Consider the following 23552-nt stretch of genomic DNA (forward strand, 5'->3'; position numbering starts at 1 on the left):
GACTGTCTCGTCCTCTGATTGGCTGAGCAGCACCTCCCACGCCCACCTGACCAGGAAGAAGCTGGTTTGGTATCCACTTCGCTCCTTGTCCCCCCCGATGGCGTGCTTGGAGCAACCTGTCCGCCTCTCTGTGCACGTGTAGGCAAACCTGCCGCTGTATATCTCCTGTCCGTCTCGTTTCAATCATGTCTGTCGTCAGAACGAGCTTAAAACTGTTCCTGCTCACCGCCGTCACCGTCCTGGCCGTGCTGCTGCTGCGACACTGGATGGCCACCAAGCAGTACGTTTTCAATAAAGAAGACGTCGCCAAATTGGCCAAACAGTACGCAGGTGAGTGAGTCAATTGACGAGGAGTTTGCATAACTAAATCAGAATAATAACCGTGTGTTCACTGACATGCAGTTTGAAGTAAAACTGCATTGGCTGTGTGTTCCCTAAGAAGTCCTCCTCACTGCCCTCCATACTGTAACTGTCGTTATTCAGGACAGGACCATGAACAGGCCTTCTCCAAAGTGGTGGTGGAGCTCAGGAAGAGGTAAGGCTTAATAGCTGCTATGTCATGCACATTTCAAGCCTGGAAGCATTTATTGAAATTGCAAAAGCCCCATATTCGGTGACTGAACTTCCATATTTTCAGCATTACACTGTTACATGATGTGTTGCAGAGCGGAGACTGTTTTAATAAAAACAAAATGGGTTATCTGCTCTTCCCTTCATGTAGGAATGATGTGTTTAATGATCACCCATCCCTCTTACTTTGGCTGCTTTTTCCAGTAAACTTACTTGTGTGTATACATGTTATTGAATTTACTAGATGAGGGTTTTAAGTGTTGTATTGCGTGTTTAAAGAAAAGAAAAACGTCTAATAAAGTCTAACTGAACTAGGTATCCTGGCCACATCCTGCCAGATGAGGACCTGCAGTGGGTGTTTGTGAACGCCGGTGGTTGGATGGGCTCAATGTGTCTACTTCACGCCTCGCTCACAGAGTACCTGCTGCTGTTTGGTACTGCAGTAGACACAGGAGGACACTCGGGTGAGGAACGAACGGGACTGAAAGTCTGTCTGTTTGTCATGCCATGGAGAACAATTCAAATGGGCAATTCAGTCGGGTTTCAAAACCCTTTTCCTTGGTACTTGTCATGTACACTGATCTTTGTAATCGTTTTTCAGGACTGTTATCAACCAGTGTAGGAAACGATAGAAGTTTGACTCCCATGTCTGCTCTCTAATCGGTCAGGTCGTTACTGGGCTGAGATCTCTGACACCATCATATCCGGCACCTTCAGACAGTGGAAGGAGGGAACAACAAAGAGTGAAGTGTACTACCCCGGTAATGCCAGAACACATTTTAATCTACACCTTTTACATTTTTGTGTGATTGGTTTTCTGTCTGTCTTAAATTATTGGTGTAAACAAATACTATATCTGAATGGCATGTGTGTTTCTCTTCCCATTATTCCGAATCTCTTTCTCCACAGGTGACACCATCGTACACAGTGTAGGCGAGGCCACGTCGGTCCAGTGGAGCACCGGGACGTGGATGGTCGAGTACGGAAGAGGTTTCATCCCGTCCACGCTGGGATTTGCTCTGGCTGACACCTTGTTCAGCACCCAGGACTTCCTCACAATGTTCTACACCGTACGTGTTTATGTCAAGGGTATGCTGCTCGAGGCTGGTACACTTCTTACAGAGGCCGGAGTTTTCTGATCGAGACTTGGACACCTGCAAAAGGACAATTACGTCAAAGGTTCGCCTAGTCGTCACAGAATGTTACCCCTGAACGCTAACATCTGGCATGGAGGAAAAGATTTTGGGCTGGATCATTCAAGATAAAATATTTTTAAATGGAATTGTAGACTATCCAAATTAGCACTTTTAATTTGTTGCCCCACGTTAGGCTATCAAAAATAAAGTGCTTGAATCCTTTCCCTTTCACCCTGTGACATCAAACTGCATAAAAAGTGTGATATTTTCCACTGACTTCCATCAAGGCTGTACCACTCAATGCAGCATCTTAGTCGACACAGTAGCTGCCTCGCTAGTCAGTAAGGTCTTGAGGTCTTTTTCACAAGCAGTTTGTCAAATCTGAGATTCTTATTCTATGCAATATGCAATTCCTAATTTAGCTTGAAAAAAAATCTATATAATGCCTGTAAACTATTTTCTTAGTAAATACCCATTTCACATATATGCATTGGATTCGTAGTAAATCGAGACAATCACAAAACCCCATCAAGAAGCTCCAAAGTCCGAACCGCTCTAGAACTTTGTCTCCCATTTCTTCATTCATAGTCGATCTGGTTATACTATATATTTTTTGGAAAATGTTGGAATCATGTGTGCAATGTCCCGTGTTATGGCTTGATCAGTCAGCCAGATTCATGCAAGTTCAGAGGGTTTTAATGGTTATAGACACTCATGGTGTGTGCTTGACGACATCAGACTGCCATGTTCACATTTCTCCTTTCTTCTTACAACCCAACTTTTCTCTCAAAACATTCAGGATTGCCCATTATGACAGTTTTTTCAAATACACATTACACTAACAGATACTTGTTTGGGGAAATTGTTGCAGCCATTTGTGCAATTCCTATTTGGGTTAGAAAATGGAAGAAAACCCCCATTGCTGCTCTAATTAAGACCTCTGCTGTGTTTACTGTAACTATAGGTTTCATTAATTAATTTGTGAAAAGTGTTTCAAAAACTGAAATAGTGCAATGTTCTATGGGCTTACATAGACTTGGCAGAATATCTTTTGAAAATGTAACGAACATAAACGTTAATAATTTTGTGCCCTGACCAAGTAAGGTGAATTGGCTTTAGTGCCTTCAGCCTCTGTTCATTGTCAGGATCTTTCCACTAGCCTAATAGTGAAATATCCCAACAGTATCCATCATCCTCTACAACTCCACATTGTTGTATGGAGCTGAGGGGAAATCAAAGCATTTTGGGAATAACATGTATTTACTTCACTTGGAAATTGTGCTGTACAAGTAAATCACTGATTGCTTGTACGGGGCCTCTCCGGTCGCACGTTTTCATACTGATCCCTGAAGCCATCAATGGCCAATAGGGTTTCAGTGTCAGTCTAACTACCCAAACTCGAGTTATTTGATTTGATATACAGCAGCATCAGTAGCAGTGTGATCTCATGGATGGATGGGGAAACAAAAAGAACATTATCGCTGTAGCTTAAATGTTGATGAGCGGGTGTGCAATTTACTGTGAGGTGTTGATAAAAACTGACAGTGCCAGAGGAAATAAATGTTTTTGAAAGCAAATTATTTAAGCCTGGTTTATTACTTATTAATACAGACAAATCTAGATCAATCTCGGAAAAACTCGGCTGCCTTTGTCCTTCAAAACAAACCAAAATAAACGTCTGGGGTAATTTTGGATGGTCAACACAAGCTGAGTGAAACCACAAAGCTGACCTTATGTTCTCCGGAGAGTTGATAAGAAATCGAGATGAGGTTGGGGAGGGTCGGTAGGTGGAGGGATGCTGCGTAAATAGACGGCGTTATTCAATAAGACAGGCCAGCAGAGTGAAGGATGGACACATCAGTCCTCATCTCAGTCTGTAAATGTCAAGAGGATGCACACAACCTGATTTGTTGTCCTATAGACCTCTCTCATGGATATGAGAGAGGTGATGATGATGGAGGCGTGTGCATTTCATGTGGGTGTATGTTTGCCTGTGTCTGCCTTTTTGTTTGTGAACGTGCGCGCTTGTGTATGTCGTTACACACGTGCATACTTCTTGTAGCCTGTGACTTCATGCTATACATCCACCCTGCCCCTGCCTTTTATTCATCTGTGTATGTGTGCGTTATCATATTATCCCAGATATAGATTTCACGTCAGCCTAACAGACCGGCCTGACCCCGCTGCCCTCCTTCTCTTAAAACCTTTTAAAGGAGATGTATTCAGAATCGAAGCTGGGCGAGCGGTGCTGAAATACCAGCGTGCCCCGGCAGCGGCTGCACCTTTTAATGGGATGGATGAGGGTCATCTTTGACTAATCGCTTAGTGTCTTCCAGGCTGATGATGTCCTCCCACCATACATAGGAGTGAACACACAAACACACACACACACACACACACACATACACACACACAGAGAGAGTGTGAGTGATAGAAAAGTAGAAAATATTACAAATTAATACAAATAATACAAGATTTAGCCACACAAGCAGAAAGCCAGTCTGTGCAACTAGGCGTGCTTGAATACAGTAGGTGTCCTGTAGATAAAGGAAACAGATTGAGCCACAGGGCCTTCATTAATTAATATGTAGCTTCAGTTTACTCACAGCAAAGCTCTTCCCTGCTCTCTAGTGGACATATTCAGTATCAAATCACTTGCACCATCTCGGAGGAAACACCATTTAATGAGGCTGAAATCTAATTTCTCAACTGATGGCAATGTTTGTGAGGAAAATAAAACAAATTTGAATCATTAATCCATACATTTTAGAGCTCTGTATGTAACATATTGCATGAAAAAGCTTTGGAATTTACTGGAAAAATACAATACATTCAGCTATGTCATTGGAATATAATGTGTGTTTATTAACTGATAATAATCAGTGTTAATCACTGGTGACATAATGTTCTTTTCCCCTAATAAATAAAAGCGTAAGATTCTTAAGCTATTTATTTGCTTGGGACAGAGGCATATTTATCACCACTGAATGCTGTGCCCTCATACACAAGATATCTGCATGTTGTAAATTGGCTGAGTTTGTTCTCCACGAAACTTAAATTGTGGAAAACTGAGTTTTATGGAGAAGGCTTTCACATTTTCATAATCTGCTGTGATTAGCTGACCAGGTCCCTGGAGCTTCAAGTTAAGGATGTTCAGCTCCTGTGTTATGAGCACTAGGAATGCAACGTCCATAACTCCATCTCGGATCATCAAGTTCAGAAACTTGATGATCCGAGATGGGTTATGGTAATTCATCTTACATGAATTGTTTCACTACTCTTAATCTTCAGGACATTACCCCGTCTGAGCGCTCCTCAGTGACATAAAGTGCATCACCATATGTTGACTCAACTTCTTCTAAAAAGGCCCTGAACTTGCGGTGCTGTGAACTCCTGGACCGGATGTAATGGACATGACGTGTTCATATTTCAAGGATTTACTGCACCGTGGCTGTTGGTGCATAATGCGAACCAGAACAACTGCTGCATCTGCATTTTGCTCCTCTTACTTTCTTTCTACCAGCGCTACCAGTTGTTGTTTTTTTCCGGTCATAGAAGGAGCTTTATTTCGGCTGACTGATCATATATGTCTCTCGATAGCTCGTGTATACGCTCTGCCACTGTGTTTGCATATCAGTAACATTTCTATAAAACTCCACAAAAAAATGTGTGCAATGTCCATCTATCTTGATACTGTCTGTGTCTTTCCTTTTTGGTTTGGAAAGAGACATTTGTTGTTGTTGTTGTTGTTGTTGTTGTTCGCAGCCAAACAACCAACAAAGACCGGCGTGACCTGATATCTGCTTATCCAAAACTGCCCGGTCATGTGCGGTCACCTTTGACCTTTGCCATTCTTTTTGAGGCAAACTTTTATACATGTTTTACCTCCGTGTACGGTAGCCGCCGCGGGACAAAAACATACGCCCTCCATCCCACACACACACATACACATAAGCAGACTTCATAAAAACTACAGAGGGACGTCAGGAAACTGCAGCACAGCCACCTTCTCACTCAGCTTTCAGAATCATGATGGAGCTTTCATTTCAATCCATGAAAGTCTCCCACCAAGCCCGGGAAGCGGTGAGTGATATAACGTCGTTTTGTATTCAAGCTATTCACTTTGCGCTAACGCTAACTAGCAACGATACTTGGAGAAGGGAGTTTAAAGTCAGCTGTGCTTCTGGTCAAAGTAACTGGCCTCGATAACAAGCGAGGTGTCAGATGACGTCATATATGTGCGGGGCCAGGTCGATGTATTGTACACAACATGTTACAAACAACAGCTAAACTGTCACAACTAGCGGACCTAGCGTTAACGTCACGCAATGAGCCGTTAAGGTAGACCTTGAGCTAACTAGGCTAGCTAGGTTAGCACGCATTCAGTGCCACAGTAAATCGGCGTCTGCAGGTTGCCTAGTTACTGAGTCAGGTGGTTGTCATTTTTGGCAATTTGTCGCCCTCTACTGATATTTAGTTTTTCTCCCCTGTGAACCTGATGTATATGAGCTCTCCCACGTGTACAAAACATCCGAAATGACAACGCTAAAGGGTACTAGAATATAATAGTTAATGTAAAAATGAAAATGTTCCTACTGTCAAACGTGTCTGCCGTGAAAAAGACATAAAAACGACAGGAGTACGTTTGGACTCACTTTAGTTATTTTCCACCTACAATCAAAACGCAGACAGTGCCACACATTGAATTAATTATTGATGTTAACATTAGTGCAGCAGGTGTGTGTGTGTGCGTAGTTTTTAAGTGCTGAGTGTGTCCTGTGTCTCCGTCCAACAGGATGAGCTGAGGACTGAGACAAGGAGGAAGAGTCTCCTCATCCTCATTTACCAACACCTACTGGGTCAAGGGTCAGTATGTGGTTGATGTGCAGTGGCAAGTCAAAACACATGTTTTTTCTTACATTTTTCGCATTTAGGTTGCTGGTGAATTTACAAAGCAGGTGCAGGTTGGATCCTTGTTGTTTTTGACGTGGTCTTTATTGTAACCCAATCCCAATATATACTTGGTCCATTAGAAAAAAACATTAGTGCACCAAGTGTGTGTGTGTGCGTCTGTCTGTCTATATACAGAAGAAAGTGTCTGATTTTATTGGCTACATCGTATGCAATTCATCAACAAAACGCATTCAAACTAAATCATATCGGAATCCTCCGGCTCTCAGTGCAAGACAGCATAGTTGACCTTGTTTTACTTTCTTTTTTTTTTGTTACTTTTTGATCTGTCCAAGGTCCGTGCATGTGTGTGAGATCTTGTGTGTGTCTATTCACCAGCTACCTGTCTGCAGCAGTGGCCTTGGACCAGGAGACGAATGGAGGTGTGAGGAGGTTCGAGGTCTGTGATAACATCGATCTGGAGATGGTGCTGATGGACTACGAGAGTTATCACTACATCAAGTTCCAGAGATATCCCAAACTTATCAGAAAAACAACAGAACCAGGTGCGTGGCCTCCACTAAATCACTGAGCAACACTGAGCTCATATCTCATGCTCAATGAGCTGCATTTTCTTCTACATTCTGTTTAATTGGGAAGTGTTCATTACATCTCAATTAAATATAGTCCATCAATATTTTGTCTTTACGTCAAGGCGAAAAAAGAAAAACAAGAAGTGGTGGAGTAAAGAGGTGAGTCTCTCGATCTATCAGACATGTCTTTTTATTTCAAGTTCAGGACTTAATACTTGACTTCATTCACTGTCTATACATGCTGATGATATAAACTAAATGAGTAAAACACACTGCAGAAACATCGTTGTAATCGTTTATTTTAGGAAGTATTAGACTGGTTTTACAGTGTTGAACAAGGTGTGCTTGGTTCAGCCATTATGGTTCATTCCAACTTCTTCCAATTTAATAAGTCTTCTGTGTGTCTCTTTTGTCCCGCAGGAGTCCCTGTTCGGTTGGGAGGCCTCTTCCCAAAATCAACCAGTCCCCGAGCACACAGTCTGGATTTGGAGCCAAGAGGAATGCTTCATGTTCACATACAAATGTACATTTAACGCAGAGCAACCAAAATCTGAATATTAAACTAACATTGTGATTATTCTGACATCCTGATTCCTGGGTTTCCAGGAGAATGTCTCTTCTGGTCCTCCGGAGTCGTCAGAGTTTGGTCTCAACGTTTCTTCCATCAGAAATGGACCAGCTGGTGAGGAAGCCATGAACAGAAAGGTAGTGGGGGATTGTTTGTTGTTATTTACAGATGAAGGTGATTGTTATTTTTTATAAGGACATATTTGTTCACATTTCAGGCATTGCCAACCCTCATTCAGTAAGACTAGAAATGAACAGCAAATCCCATCATCCACATGGAAATCCGTGTCGTCTGTGATCATTTTACAGAAATTAGTTTTAATTGTTTGTGTTTTAACTTAAAATGTGTCCTTGTGTATTAATATTGAAATGTCTAACATAATCAGTTCAATCTTTGATTTAAAAAAAAACAAACATTATTTACTAAACTACCTTTTTAAAGTAGACAAGAATAGCAGACAGTGCCAAGTCCATCATTAATGATTTTAACACAATTTAACAGTTATATCTATTTACCATTTTTTATCTTCTCTTTATACAAAGCATACACATAAACTGATTTATTTATATATATATATATATATATATATATATATATATATATATATATATATATATATATATATATATATATATATATATATATTCTTCAGTTTGTTTTTAATTATATTTTTGTATAAAGATTTACTCAGTGAGTAAAACATCTTGTATTGCCTGTCTAAGGACCAGATGACTGACGGCAAAAGTTCCAGCTATGATACAGTTAAAGGAGCTGGCAGTGACTCGGAGCACATGGTATAGTCTCTTAAACATGCAGAAATATAAAATGTTCTTGCCATTTACATTGCATGGATTACAACAAATATGATAACAATAAAATCAAACACTAGTAAAGCTACTAATAGAACTACACAACAACCAATAACAATGGTTTTATGATTTGTCGCAGGAACGGCTGCTGAAGCCCCTCAGTGGCTTTTCTGGAATGACCAGTGAGATGAGCGAACTTGCCGCAATCATCAGCAGGGTACTGCTACACACACACACACACACACACTATATTGCATACACTGAAAAACCAGAAACATTTACTCAAAAAGTGGAGAGTCTGATTTTATCTCAACTTGTGGCGCATACTTGAAAGATATGCTTTAAGTGATACCAAATATGTCCACTAGAGGGCACTGGAGAGCTTTGTTGTAAATGGATAGATGTGCTATATTAATGAAGGCCCAGGTTCTATCTATTTCTCTTACCTGATGTTTCATTCTAAGTGTGTGTGTGTGTGTGTGTGTGTGTTCACCCCTATAGGACATCTATTTGCACAGCCCCAACGTGCGGTGGGAGGACATCATCGGCCTGGAGGACGCAAAGCGATTAGTCAAAGAGGCCGTCGTCTATCCCATTAAGGTGCAGCCGCTGCCGGGGCACGCTGGTATTTCAGCTGCGGTCGCCCGTCTTCGATTCTGAATACATCTCCTTTAAAAGGCTTTAAGAGAAGGAGGGCAGCGGGGTCAGGCCGGTCTGTTAGGCTGACGTGAAATCTATATCTGGGATAATATGATAACGCACACATACACAGATGGATAGAAAGGCAGGGAAATCAGGAAGACACACACACACACACACACATGTTTAACGGCATGTAGAATGTATAGATAGGCACAAACACATTCATACAATTTTCTTATAGATATTGCAAACACAATATCGCTTCATATAGATATTGCAAACGCACATAAAACACATCACACACACGCAAAGAAAACACATGCACACGCTTCTATCATCATCACCTAGACCGCTCTCGTGGATATGATGACAACAAATCAGGTTGTCTGCATCCTCTTGACATTTACAGACGGAGATGAGGACTGATGTGTCTGTCCTCTGTTCTGCTGGACTGTTTTATTGACTAACACCCCACCTCCACCTTCCCACAATCCCCAACTTCTATCTCCTATTATTATTCATTCTCCGGAGTATAAGGTCAGTTTGGTGATTTGACTCGGACTCTGTTTGCCACCTAAATTCAGACTAATTTGTAGTATGTGGTATTTGCAGCACTGACTCCGCCATGCATCAAGATAATCAGTTTTCTTTGCACACAGCTCAGCGTCTTATTGGTCTGCAGCAAATGGAAATGAATGCTTTCTTGCTGCAAGGTTATGTTTGCAGCTGTAACATATTTTCACGTTGAATGATGTGATTTTCTAAAGGTTTGTCTGTGCTGTAGTTTTCATATTATACTCCTCTCTCATTACAGTACCCCCAGCTGTTTACAGGCATCCTGTCTCCGTGGAAAGGCTTGCTGCTCTACGGCCCCCCAGGTAAGACCTCCAGTGCTGTAAAAACTCCATCAGGTTGCTGATGAAAGATTTAAAAAAGGGTTGTTTGTTTGCTCTTAATCTGTGGATAACAATCATTTCCGGTCCAATCATTTTGTATTGTTCCCGACATGTTCGTTGTGTGATCATCTGACTCGCATACACACAGGCACAGGTAAGACGCTGTTGGCCAAGGCCGTGGCTACAGAGTGCAAGACGACCTTCTTCAACATTTCAGCCTCCAGTATCGTCAGCAAGTGGAGAGGAGACTCTGAGAAGCTGGTCAGGGTAGGTTATTCTTCAACGCACACAATGTGTCAAATGCCACAAATAAGAAAGAAACGGCAGGTTTTCAGGTTACATGCATCTTCTCCTGTAGTTTTCTTTGCGTTTTCTTTGGATTTGGCTAATTGTATGTATCCATGTGTCTGCAGGTTCTGTTTGAGCTGGCCAGGTACCACGCCCCATCCACCATCTTCCTGGATGAGCTGGAGTCGGTGATGAGCCAGAGAGGAACCAGCATGGGGTGAGCTGAAGTGCGGTAAATGTTTTTTCCCCCAGTCCTGAAGGTTGGGAGTGTGTGTCCGTTCACCTGAAGCCACGTCTCAAATTGTCCTTGAGTAAGACATTGAGCTTACTGTGAGACGTCTGTAATTTGTGAAACCCAGAAATGCTATTAAAATGTATTCTTTATAAAGGTTTTGTATCAGACATTTTCAGAAGATGTACAATTAAAATATTATAGTCAATTTATATTAACTACATATATAAATATATGACTATTTTTCTTTCTGAATGCATGTGTACTTCATAAAAATAGACAAAGAAATGTAGAGTAATAGTTTTAAATCATCATGTTTATCATCCAAGCAAAATAATTGAAATGCTCCCTTTCTGGCCATAATGATGAAGCTCAGAACACTGCAAAGACTGACATGGTCGGTTCTATGGTTACAATTGAGCGATGCGGTGTGAATATAAACTGATGTGTGTTTTCAGAGGAGAGCATGAGGGAAGTCGCAGGATGAAGACGGAGCTGCTGGTTCAGATGGACGGACTGGCGAGATCTGAGGACCTTGTGTTCGTACTGGCTGCCTCCAACCTGCCATGGTAATACTTCAACATAAACACACATATGTACACACCTCACTGGCCTTCAGTATTATATCTTTCGCAATGATGACGATAACAAATCGCTGCGTTTGTGTTGCCAGAACATCTAGAAAGGTGAGAATGGCAGACGCACACGTCCAATCTTACTTTGTCTTTTTCTCCCTCGTGCTTAATATCTTTCTTTCTCTTGCTCAACTCAGTTCTCGTTGGGTTGGGATGATTTCCTAAAATGATAGCATATTTTACCGTCTTTGTTAACCTAAATTAAAAATTAAAAAACATAAGGAAACGAGTTGGACAAAAAGATTATTTGGACTAAATGTGAATAAGAAATGAACTGCGGTTACAGTTCTCTGACTGCTCTTCTCTCAGGGAACTGGACCACGCCATGCTGAGGAGGTTAGAGAAGAGGATTTTAGTAAGCCTCCCCTCCTCGCCAGCTCGCCAAGCCATGATCTCTCATTGGCTGCCTCCTCTCAGCTCCACAGGAGGGGTGGAGCTACGAACTGAGCTGGACTACGAAACTCTGGCGAAGGTGTGTTACAAGAAGACTCGTTTAGAAAAGTCACGTGTTGAAATCATTCAGTTAAGTCTCATCTGTCTGTTTTTTTCTGTGTGTGTGTGTGTGTGTGTGCGTGTGCGTGTGTGTTGCAGGAGATGGAGGGTTACTCTGGTTCTGATACAAGACTGGTGTGCAAGGAGGCCGCCATGAGACCAGTCCGCAAGATCTTTGATGCTCTGGAGTCACATAAGGATGGTAGGACAACATGCACACACACACACATACACACACATATATATGAGCTGTCAAATGATAGAGCCAACTAACACACAGTTAAAAAAATTCACAATACTGAATTTTGTATTTAAACCGATTGTTTTGGGGGCTTTATTGCTGAAACCATATTATTGATGGCAGACACAATGAGTTTTCTGAATATAAGTTCCAGGTCCAGCATTTGCACCAAAGGTCAAGCAGACTGGACCCTACTCTGTGTGTGTGTGTGTGTGTGTGTGGTGTGTGTGTGTGTGTGTGTGTGTGTGTGTGTGTGTGTGTGTGTGTGTGTGTGTGTGTGTGTGTGTGTGTGTGTGTGGTTTGTGTGTGTGTTTGTGTGCGCACATACATACAGTATGAGATTACACGTACAGACAGGTGTGGCGTATGTTGCACAAAATCAGATGTAGCATGCGCCTGAACGTCGCATCCATACGTCATGCGTGTGTAATGGAGGTGTCTCTACTCTGAGTTCATGTACATTGTTGCCGCGCGTTCAGAGGTTTGGTCAGATCTCACATGTCTTAAATAAGCACCACTGAGACATCTGACGCCTCATACACACAGAGGCCTAATGGCTAGTCTACCCACACACACACACACACACACACACACACACACACGCACACACACGAGAAGATCGACCCCGACAGCGGCCATGATCTCTGTGTCAAGTGTCCGTGACACCGTAGCTTGACTTTATCCTTCACAGGAGACACCGACATGCTGGCCATTCAGCTGGAAACTGTGACCACAGCCGACTTCCTGGAAGTCATCACGCACACCAAACCCTCGGCCAAGAACCTGGTGGACAGATACGCAGCCTGGGAGAGAGAGTACGAGTCTGTCTGACACGCAGACACTTTTTGAGAAAGGACTTGAATACTGACACGCCAGTATATCTGACGGAGGAAGGTTTGTTTTCTGTACTCTCTGTTGTTAGTGGGAGCCAGGGTAAGATTGTGCTCTTTATTAGGGCTTTTCTAAATAACTTATTTCAAGCTAAAGATTATATACATTAATTACATAAAGACTCAATATATGTTCCATGTTAACTTCTGGTGGAATATTTCAGTCAATTAAAAAAATCTTGCCACCCCTCAAAATATATTTACCTTGAATTAAGAGGAATTTTGAGAACTAACTTGAATTTTTGTCTATCTTTTGTCATAAAAAATAAATAAATTAAAATGGCAAAAATAAAACAAGAAGCTGTAAACTTTGGTATTCTGAGCCAGTTCGACTAATTAGTATGCAATCTGTGATTGTATTTGTCTTTTTTTTCTGTACAATGATTATATACACAATGAAGTAATAAACAGTAAAACCTGACTATATTTTTTTATTCAAGATTTTAATATTTTACTAGCTTTTAGTATTTAATCATGATATGACAAAATGTTTGCTTTATATTTACTTACATTTACATCTCTTTACTAGATTTACAGGATTACAGGCCGGTGATAATTCTTTAATCAGGATAAGGGGAATAATTAAGGATGTCTAGGATGAGGGGAAATAATTAAGTGACATTGTTGTATAACAATGATAACTGGCGGATGGAGTGATTTCTTGTCCAGTTTAAAGACTATTAAAAAAGTGAAACCGTAGAGTTCAGGTTCTTTTTGCTCATAGCAGGTTCTTCCAGGCTTTCAGGTGTTTCACAGCTTCTTGGAAACATGTCAGTCAGCAAGGGAGGAAGATTGATTTTATAATCATATCCTTTTCTGTATTTACCTGACGGAACAGAAGGTGGAATATCACCAACAAAAACATTGATAACCATAATACAAAAATCAATTTAGTGAAAATAAGGTGCCTTTAAAAAGTAGGTTATTTGCATATTGATAATTCACATTTTCTTTTCTTACTTTATACTATGACATTTCTTAAAGACACATTTTTATCAATTTTGTGTGATATTTTTATTTACATACAGTACTACAATGACATTTGTATGGCGTACTAATGACGTGTTTTACTCATTCATTCTATTACTTATATATTTGTGGCTATCCTACGACACATATTTAATGATTTGTATGACATTTGTATGACTCGCTATTCTGTATTAAAATGATAAATACACTATAATGTTGGTATCCTGAAAGAAATCCAAAAACATGATATTCTGGGCCGCTGCTACTATTAATTCTCTCCAGAATTAATGAACACGAATAAATTATATTCAATACCAGCTGGACATCGTTTTAGTCAAACTTATATACATACATCATGACATGGTGACAAAACATGTGTTATTGTTGCAAAAGATGGTTGGTAATTCGCAAACACATGCTTTACTTTGACACTCTGGACGTGGAAAATGAAAACGTGAAGCTCTGTTGTTCCTTCCAGCTCATAACAAGTTCTTCAGGATGTGGTCAACAGCTTCTGGGAAACTGTCACATGTCAGGTGGGGAGGAGGGTTGATTTTTCTCTCATCTCCTCCTCTGTATTTACCTAGTGAAGTGGAATGTCATCAATAAAACTAAACAATAATAATAATAATAATAATAATACAGGGTTGTTTAAATGTTGAGAAATCAATTAAGCAACAATAAAGGAATAAATGTATTAAAAAATATTGTACATGTTTATATTTGTCAGAAGAGGTTATATTCTGAAGTCGGAAACAAAGTGTCAAAATACTAAAACCATAGTATGTGGAAAAATATCATGAAAGTCATAGTTTATCTTAAAAAAAGGTCATAAAATAGACGGTATATTATGTTAAAAAAAAGGGTAATAAAAACTCAAAGTAAGTCAAAAAGTCATTATGAATCTTTTTATGTCTTTCCCCTATAATTCTTTCATCTGCCCACTTGTTAAGCACTTGAATTGCAGATGTTTATGAATTGTGCTGCATAAGTAAACCCTTGCCTTGAGCTTCCGTAGTTGTGCCATACGTAGAGAATTGATTTAAAGAAGCCTAATAACAAAGAGTTCAAGTGTGTGTGTGTGTGTGTGTGTGTGTGTGTGTTTCTAGCTCTAGATATCACTCTTTCCAATAAATATTACTATGGATCAGTCCATCAACTCCTTCTATCTGAATGGTGTTGCATTGACGCAGTGCTTACATTACATGACATGTGGCTCAGTGGTTAGCAGGTCCGACCTTAAATCAGAGGATCTGGGGTTCGATCCCCAGCTTCTAGCCCATGTTGATGTGTCCTTGAGCAACACACTTAACCCTGAACTGCTCTCCCTAGCTGTTCTACTGTGTATCATTGTAAGTCGCTTTGGATAAAAGCGTCAGCTAAATGAAATGTAATGACATTTATAATATAATACATAATACATTAGTGCTCCAAGGAGTTATCATGAACTTGAGACTATGAAGTTAAGATTAGGGAGCGACTGGAAGAACAAGTGAAACTGGTGGCGGGAGGAGAATAAACCATTTTCTTACCGGTTCTGACCAGAATTCCCAACATGCCTGCGTTCTGAGCCCCGCCCACATCATCTCTGGCATCCTGTGGTAAAAACCGCACGGGGACACCAACCACCGTGAACCAGCGTTTAATAAAGTGTGCATGTTACTTCACTCATGTTCACAGGCTGCTGTGGAAACGATTATATGTTGTTTACAACCGAAACGCCTCATCAAGGTCGAAGTTACAAATAGAAAGATGTGTTCGAAAAGGCCCGTTCATATTTTGATCAAATAGTAAAAAAAATGGAGGTATGTTCAAAAACAATCATATGATATGACTAAATAAATTGTCTCATGTTTGATTCCTATAGCCCACACTCTCCGCGCTTTTGTGTATAGAAATGCTCCACTCCAGCCTATACAAGTATCTCCACTAAATGTTAAAAAAATACAAATTTACTTAATTCATTTTCGGTTCATGAATCAAAATTGACATTATACTTACATCGCCTATCATGACAGCTTCATTGGGGCTGCATCCCAAATCAGACAGAGCCTGTTTGAAGGCAAGAACCAGAAGAGAGGTCTCATTTATAGTTTAATATCATTTTCATCAGTCAGACAATACCAGAAAAACAAACAGTTGATCAAAAACATATTATAAAAGCATGTTATGAAGCACATTTCCGCACATTAACAATTTGGGATAAATGCAACAAAAAATATAAATGTTCAAACCTGAGTAAAAAAAGCCTTTTCCGGTTTCCCCACCACAGTAGCTTGACAGTCTGCGGCGTACTCGAGTCCCGTCACAAAGGGCCCGGGGCCAAGGGCCAAACCATCCTTACATCTGTAGTAGCGAGCCTTATGGATGGCAATGAGAGGAGCTCCATCCAGAATCATCCTGGGGAGAAACACACATGATCACCAGGCTTCAAAGTACTGATTTAGATCCAATTTTCTGAGGAAATAAAGCAAAGTAAGATTTATTTTGTTCATAGCGGCCAGAAAAACTAGGCCATTAAATAATCTGACCCCAAGTAACCTGCCAGCAAAGCTCTCAATAACTGGAGCTCAAGTAGGCCGCGGTTCACTGAATAAGTTGACCACCTGAAAGCCGTGTTGAGTGTTTGGTAGTTGAAGTGATCGGGAGCGAGTCCCACGACGACGGCGTTTGGCTCTGAGGTTTCAACACCTGGAAATGTATACAGACACATATACAGTAGAGGATTAGTAAATCAGTAATACTCTTGATGGGATTATTTCATTTAGCAAGTGATTTACTAAGTTTGGGTTTGTGGGAGAGGTCAAGAGGTCAAGATCAGCTCCAAGGGCAGTTGTCCACTCTTTGGTTTGTGACTCTTAAAAAAATGTGATGGCTACACGTTCACTGTTTGGGTTCAGGTAACATTAACAAACCCTCTAAAGAAAGGTGGTCAAGATATTTAGAAAAGGCGGATTTTGAAGTGTAAAAAAAAGAGATTTGGAATGGAAATAAAAAGTTGTTTTGGTTGACAGCAGCAATTGTAGCAAACTATTGTGGCTGTTGTCAAATGTAATGTTTATCGTTTAAATATATTTGGATCTCTGTATACTTTGTTTAATAGCAGCCATCATACCTGAAGCCTCAAGGCGAGTTTGGTTCAGAGGATTCTTTTCACAATATAACTAAAGAGGGATTTTTCATTTTGGTTGTTAAAAATAAGTTTAAATGGAAAAACAAATCTAAAGGAAAACCTCCAACTGAACACACATGTTCTCTCTCTCACACACACACACACACACCACACACACACACACACACACACACACACACACACACGTACCAGTGAAGTCTTCCAGTGCGCCGTCCTCCACCAGCAGCAGCGGCCTGAGTTGCTCCTGCTCCAACAAACTCCTCGCTGCACTCAGCGAAGTGAAGATCTCCTTTTCCTGGAGTCGGGAGAAAGCGCATCATCACTCCACGAATCACCTCGCTGTGAATTTCAATCTTTAACATCGCAGTAAAAACGTGATCTGCACTAAATCAAAACGTGTCTTCGGACGTTTTACCTGGAGGTCAAAGTTGAGACGGTGTAGTCGTTCCAGTAAGTTCCTCTTACTCTCCTTCGTCGTGTTAGTCACAAACTTCACGGCTACAGACGCCTGCCGCAACCTGACGGCAACGAAACGTCACGTCAGATGGATCAGTAAGAACACATTGAGTTATGCAGCCATCCTGGTTCGCTTCAAAAGACTTTCTACTTCATTCGTGCGGCCTCTGGATCCTCCGCTTCCTACCTGTTGAGGGCGTCCTGCGCCCCGGGCACCGCTGTGTCCTCCACATGGAGAGTTCCACTCAGGTCGATGAGCACAGCCTTCAGTGCCCGTCTGCCTGCCATGTTGGGGACCTGCAGAGGAAGTCATAGTTGAACGGATTCGAGGTTTCAGATTGTGGAGATGCAGTCGGGTGTGATGCGTCCTGTTCCGGACCCCGATTACTTCTGACACTCTTAAAAACAAAACTCTTTATGACAAAATTAATAATAATAATGGTCCACCCTGTCATTTGGTTAGTGTAATTTGACTTTCACTTACTTTGAATGAACATGAAACAGACAAAAAAAACTGCAGCCGCCAACACAGTTAGATAAGAGCTGCTTGGAGCGCAGCCTCCGATTAGGATGGTCTGAACGTACTCAGTTTAGAAAGGCTTATTCTTTCATAATAATGTATTATTTTAGAGCTTGTACATTAATAATCATAATTCACATAGGTAGAGGCAGACTAAATCAGATTACTGCGTTGTTCAAACCTATATTGGCCAAAATGAGAGGATTATTGACCAGTTTGTCGTCAGAATTGATGGCTTCCTGCCTCGACTACAGATTTTGGGATTGTTATTTTACTACGATTTTACTGTGTGATCCCCCATTATTTAGACATGCTTGGATTTCTGTCATGTAGTTATCAATGCGAGGGTACAATTAATGCTCTTATTACCCAACCAGAAGAGCTTAAACACACACACACACACACACACACCCACAACGTGAAAACATGGATCCATTATATGTGTTTAGCTCAAATAAAAACAGGAAACGGTGCTGTGAGGAATGTGCCAAGCTGAGAATAAGCACATTTGTTTCTGTGTGTGTGTGTGTGTGTGTGTGTGTGGCAGGAATGTAAAGGGAAATTGGGCCTGTAACACAACAAGCATCACAGTGCACGACCCCTGACCTCTAGTGTGTTTGTGTAACAGTGAATTTGTACATGACTTGAGTCTCAATAAACACCTAAGTGTGAATAAACGTTGTTCAAATACGCAATACCTATTTTTTTCCAATTGGAGATCACAAAGTTCCTAAAGATATCAAATATATCAGGTGTATTTATGACCACGTGCTTTTCCTACAACCCTCCTCCAGCTTCAGGGACGTGTAGGAAGAAGCAGACACGGACATGTTTTACGTTGTACAGATAAAGGGTTGTTGGTGGTTTAGGGGGGTCGTTCACATTGAAGTCCCACACAGCATCATGATCATCATGATCTGTGTGATGCCGTGTCGGCCCAGCTCCTCAAACTAAACTACAGAGAAGATGACCTTAGCAAACACTTGTGTTAACACTGTGCTCCGAGCTACATGTCACGTCCAAGATAAAACAGCTGCTTGGTAAACACACAGTCTTTGTTGTCGACATCACTGGTAAATGCACATTTAGTCAAAGCTAACGTTGCATTAATTTAGCCGGTAACGTTTTCATTCCCGTTTACTGAGTGACGTCATTGCTGAGACGACATGTCGCAGTTTTTAGTTGCACGAAAGGCACTATAAGTAAGTGGAGTTTACGACGTTTTGGAAAGTCAGCAAACTACACAGCTAACCTTTAGCGACTGGAGCTCCGACTTCCTGTTGACGTCTTCTTCTTCGTTGGTGTAAAGCGTGTCACCACCTATTGAGCTCGGTGCTGCCCCGCAGCGGCTTCTCATCTCTATTCCTGTATCTTTTCAGTTTTGTTGTTTTGTTTTTATTGATTGTGTTTTCAAAAAACATCTCTCTTCATCACTCTCTAATATTAATATGATTATTTTTGTTTCCAATTTCTGTGTTAAAATCAGATAAGAGGGTAATCCATAACAACTTAATCACTCATTATGAAAAATAAAAAAAACATATGTCCCCCATCCCGCTAACAACCAACAGATGTATCGTATTAGTGGGTCTTTTAGGGCATTCAGAGAGATTTAATATGGGGGGAGGTATTATCAGAACGATACAAAACCTCTCTGCACGACGCCAGACAGCACTGATCAAATCCTCTTTACATACCGCCAGTGAAAAACATTTCACAATGTTGTTTTTTTAGTTTTCAGTTTTTGGTTTTCACAAACATATTTTGCAGCTCATCAACTGTGTAAACATAACACATGACAACTAATCTCTCACTATGAATGTCTTTGTTCGGACAAAATATCTAAATAAATCCTTCATCAACATTGCTTTTATGGAATGTTTTTGTTATATTATTGTATCTATATATTCTATGATTCATTTGTTTCCCTTTTTCTTTTTCTAACTTCTTTTATTGCTTAGTTTCTTGGTGCTTTCATCAGTACCGGTATTTTTGGGAAGAAACCTGTGACTTTGTTACAGAAAACTAAAAAGGAAGTTGTTTTTTTAACATGCCTCTATCTTTGTCTCCCTTCTACCAGTAGGTGTTAGTATATGACATTAAAATGCATTCAACATTTTTAAATGACCTTTTATTTCAATACTTTCTTTAATTTTAAGTAGAATCTATAATTGTTCTGATGGACAGAAATCAGGGTGTAAAGTCTCAAACCATAAGGCTTGTTTTTTTATTGTACGATTTATTTCATTATTATTTTAAAATAGATAGGTATTTGAAATACAAAATGGAATAATGTTTAACTATCAAACTCATTAAACTTAAAAAAGCCAAAAAAAGGAAAATAAGAAAATAAAAATTCCACATCCAATCACAAAGCAGTCTAATGATTTATCCTCACATAGACAGCCAAACACATCCTGACCTGTGATGTGCAGATACATATTCATGTATGATCGCTTACAGATTTTACTGTGAGCCCACAGCTAAACTCGGACTAATCACAGATCAATGTGGCTTTACAGTGAAAATCTCCCTGATGAACATATGCTTCTAATTCCAGCAGATCCCCTTTACTCCCTCTCCCATGTATTTAGATTCAAAACTACAGTATTGTTTATGAAAATGTTTGTGGAGATAAGGGGGGGGCGGGGGGGATTGTGATAATTCACAACATATGCAGATTATTTAGGAAGTAGAGCAGTGACAGATCGACGAGCATCCAGTCCCGATAAATACGTCAATATTTACTCAGAGCAGAGGTTTAAAAGTAAAATAGTTTTGCTCAAGTTGAAGTCAAAAGTACTGCTAGAAAAGGCATTACCATAACAGTAAGAGGGGGGTCAATCATAATGTAGTTTGGCTAAAGTGAAGTTTTTTATATTAAAAAGACTTACAATAATGTAATTAAATAGATTTATTTGAAGACAAACGTGTACAGTAGAAAAAGTGCATTTAGAGCAGTTTTTGGTTATGTAGCTTCACATCTAGATTAAACACATCCAGCCAAAGTCTCACAGATGGATAAATAAACAGGAAGCGATAACTGAGGATGAGAATCGGGATAGTGGATTTCCCTCAATGCAACTGATCAGATAACGGTTACCAATGCCTCTTCTCCAGCTAAATGAGGGGCACATTTTACAGCAGCAGTCAAGTGTCAACACATCCTGAAACTCAGTCTGTCAGCTCCTTTAGCTGTTGAAGTATAGACGGCTTAAACTCAACTAAGCTTAACGTGAACAATGTTAGCAGTTCAGCTGTTTTTGGTGCAGAAGACTAGATATTGGCCATGATGTCCAACTGCATTGTTGTGTGAAGTCAAACTGGAAATGTTCTTTATTTTATGTTATTAAAATAACAGTTTGATTCCAGTCTCCCTACCAAGACAACTCAATATTATTTCTCAATAAAGCATTTGACATCTCGGGACACACAAAAACTGCACACAATAACACTGTAGTGTAAAATACAAATATATTTTATTGGTGTATTTGACGGTGCACATTAATAACACATTGAAGGTGCCACAGTCAGCCAAGAGGCTATTTTTCATCTGTAGTCCCTGACTGAAATGTGAGCCAGTCTTTGTGTACCCCCCCCTCTTACATTTCTAAATTAGAAAATTGTAAAAAGACAGCTATAGCTCTGGATAGCCATACAATAGCACGTAATAAATATTTACCTATTATCCAGCCCTACTGCTGATAACACTCCTTCGATAATGTTTCCCATTTGTAACGGCACGATAAAACACATATCAAATCCTTATGTTGATGGTGTCACGATCAATAACTTCCATTTTGTCCCTTTGTGTCACATTGACAAGCAGGTTAAGTCATCAGGTTAAGTCCACACCAGACATAAACCACCATCATCATTAACCAGCTGACCGGTCAGTTCTTCTCTTTGGATAAAAACACCCACAGGTTGACTTAAGTTTTCCTTTTCCATGGAAGCCCCAAACTTCTCCACGCTGCTGATGACGGTCAACGGTCTCTGAATGACAGATATGTATCTGTGAGCATCTCTCTGTGTGTGTGTGTGTGTGTGTGTGTGTGTGTGTGTGTGTGTGTGTGTGTTTGTTCCTTGGCACATGTCTGGTCATCTGGCTTCATTTGTGGACGCTTTCAGCCAAACAGTAACAGCAGGACGATGCAGGCCGAATTTACTATTATCAATGGCACTGTGATAAAGAAGAAGAGAGAAAACAAAAACAGTGAGCACGTTGCAGAATCCTAAAACCTCTAAATACTAGTACTGGCTATTATACTTCGAACATGATTGAACAGGTTGGTACATTTAAGAGTCGGCATTTCCTTATTCAAACCAATAGATGTTTGGTTTATTTAGGTCAAATAGAAAAAGCGTTAAAGAAAACAACCTTTGACCCACTGTGAGGAATTGTAAACAAGTATATGGGTTTATGGTTATGGTGTCAAAGAGTCAGGCATCCATTGGAATCAGTGCCCAGAAATGTGATAGAATAGCCAGGGATTAGTTTGCCAACCTCTCATGACGGTCCGGACCGAGCGGATGAGGGTGAGAACCTGGGCTTTGACTCCTGGGTCGTCCCCAAAACCTCCAACTCCCTGGTCCACACCAAAGCCGACTGGAGACGGAGAGGAAGGAGATCAGAAGGGAGGAGGAGGAGGAGGAGGAAAAAAGGAAAGGAGGGGGCGAGGACACGAATACAGAAATGAGAAAGGGAACAGGAGGTAGCAAAATAAATCATCTTTTTCTACAGTAATTATAACGCATGACTCGTGAACTCATTAGTAATTGAACGAACCTCAATGTGCTCCCTAGATATCTCAACGCGAGTCCATTGAATGCTAATAGTGTCGCCGTTACACAGCTAGCTAGCCGCTTTCAGGTACGCGGTACGCGTCGTTATTTCCGTACAACACATAATGGAGATTGTTCACAGAGGGCAGAACACTTACACTTGCTGAGGAACCTCTCCTCGTGCAGCACAGCGATGGCGTTGATACACAGAATCGCGGTCTGGATGAGAGAGTACAGTGTAAACGCCATGCTGGCAACTTCTCCGTCCCACTACTCCCACAGACCCGGCTGCCGTAAACCGGCAGCGGAGGTCGTGCAGCAGAAGTAAAAAAAGGACGTGAACCGTGCGCGTTAACTTGAGAAAGTGGTCTCGTGCAGGCGCCCTGTGTCTCTTGAACAAAAAAGGGGGTCTTTTAATCTTCATTTATTAAAAAAAATATATATTTCAATATATATATATATATTGAGATACTTAGAAAAATAAGATCTCAAGTTTTTTTCTTCCGCTTGTCAACATTGACTATTAAAGGCATAATACAAATTATAATATACCTAAATGATTATGTTGTGGTCATGTCTAAGTATATACTGTATTCTTAATATTTAATATATTCCCATCATCATAACATTGTCACATGTCTGTTGCTGCGACGTCTTTTATTTAATTTGTATGAACTTACCAATCCATGTGTTTTAATAGCTGTTAGCATGAGTGACTATTTATTTCTACTCTTAATTTGGGAGGAGGTCCACCCTGTAAACCTATGACATATTTGCATGAAGCTAAAAATGATTTAATTTCCATAA

General features: G+C 40.5%; 4 protein-coding genes across 4 annotated transcripts; 2 read left to right on the forward strand and 2 right to left on the reverse strand.

Moving 5' to 3' along the window:
• Window positions 1–38: 38 nt before the first annotated feature.
• Window positions 39–3286, forward strand: sigmar1 (sigma non-opioid intracellular receptor 1). Its single transcript, XM_034547627.1, has 5 exons — window positions 39–330; window positions 484–535; window positions 886–1034; window positions 1239–1331; window positions 1480–3286. Exons 1-5 carry the CDS (start codon window positions 186–188, stop codon window positions 1707–1709), a joined length of 669 nt encoding a protein of 222 aa, XP_034403518.1. The 5' UTR covers window positions 39–185; the 3' UTR covers window positions 1710–3286.
• A 2303-nt stretch (window positions 3287–5589) lies between these two features.
• Window positions 5590–13302, forward strand: katnal2 (katanin p60 subunit A-like 2). The gene is made up of 16 exons (XM_034547658.1): window positions 5590–5789; window positions 6502–6572; window positions 6996–7162; window positions 7312–7348; window positions 7610–7712; window positions 7796–7894; window positions 8480–8551; window positions 8706–8783; window positions 9068–9166; window positions 10023–10086; window positions 10253–10371; window positions 10518–10609; window positions 11083–11193; window positions 11569–11731; window positions 11851–11953; window positions 12684–13302. Exons 1-16 carry the CDS (start codon window positions 5736–5738, stop codon window positions 12821–12823), a joined length of 1572 nt encoding a protein of 523 aa, XP_034403549.1. The 5' UTR covers window positions 5590–5735; the 3' UTR covers window positions 12824–13302.
• A 576-nt stretch (window positions 13303–13878) lies between these two features.
• Window positions 13879–19269, reverse strand: hdhd2 (haloacid dehalogenase-like hydrolase domain containing 2). Its single transcript, XM_034547659.1, has 9 exons — window positions 19213–19269; window positions 17628–17737; window positions 17400–17502; window positions 17174–17279; window positions 16458–16542; window positions 16086–16251; window positions 15853–15903; window positions 15384–15447; window positions 13879–14434 (listed from the first exon to the last, which is right to left on the reverse strand). The coding sequence occupies exons 2-9, from the start codon at window positions 17726–17728 to the stop codon at window positions 14331–14333; spliced, it is 780 nt and encodes a 259-aa protein (XP_034403550.1). The 5' UTR covers window positions 17729–17737; window positions 19213–19269; the 3' UTR covers window positions 13879–14330.
• Window positions 19270–21417: 2148 nt separating this feature from the next.
• Window positions 21418–23047, reverse strand: ier3ip1 (immediate early response 3 interacting protein 1). Its single transcript, XM_034546870.1, has 3 exons — window positions 22904–23047; window positions 22468–22569; window positions 21418–22143 (listed from the first exon to the last, which is right to left on the reverse strand). The coding sequence occupies exons 1-3, from the start codon at window positions 22992–22994 to the stop codon at window positions 22088–22090; spliced, it is 249 nt and encodes an 82-aa protein (XP_034402761.1). The 5' UTR covers window positions 22995–23047; the 3' UTR covers window positions 21418–22087.
• Between the last annotated feature and the right edge of the window lie 505 nt (window positions 23048–23552).

The sequence above is a fragment of the Cyclopterus lumpus genome, chromosome 12 (genome assembly GCF_009769545.1).
Source record: "Cyclopterus lumpus isolate fCycLum1 chromosome 12, fCycLum1.pri, whole genome shotgun sequence".
Lineage (NCBI taxonomy): Eukaryota > Metazoa > Chordata > Actinopteri > Perciformes > Cyclopteridae > Cyclopterus > Cyclopterus lumpus.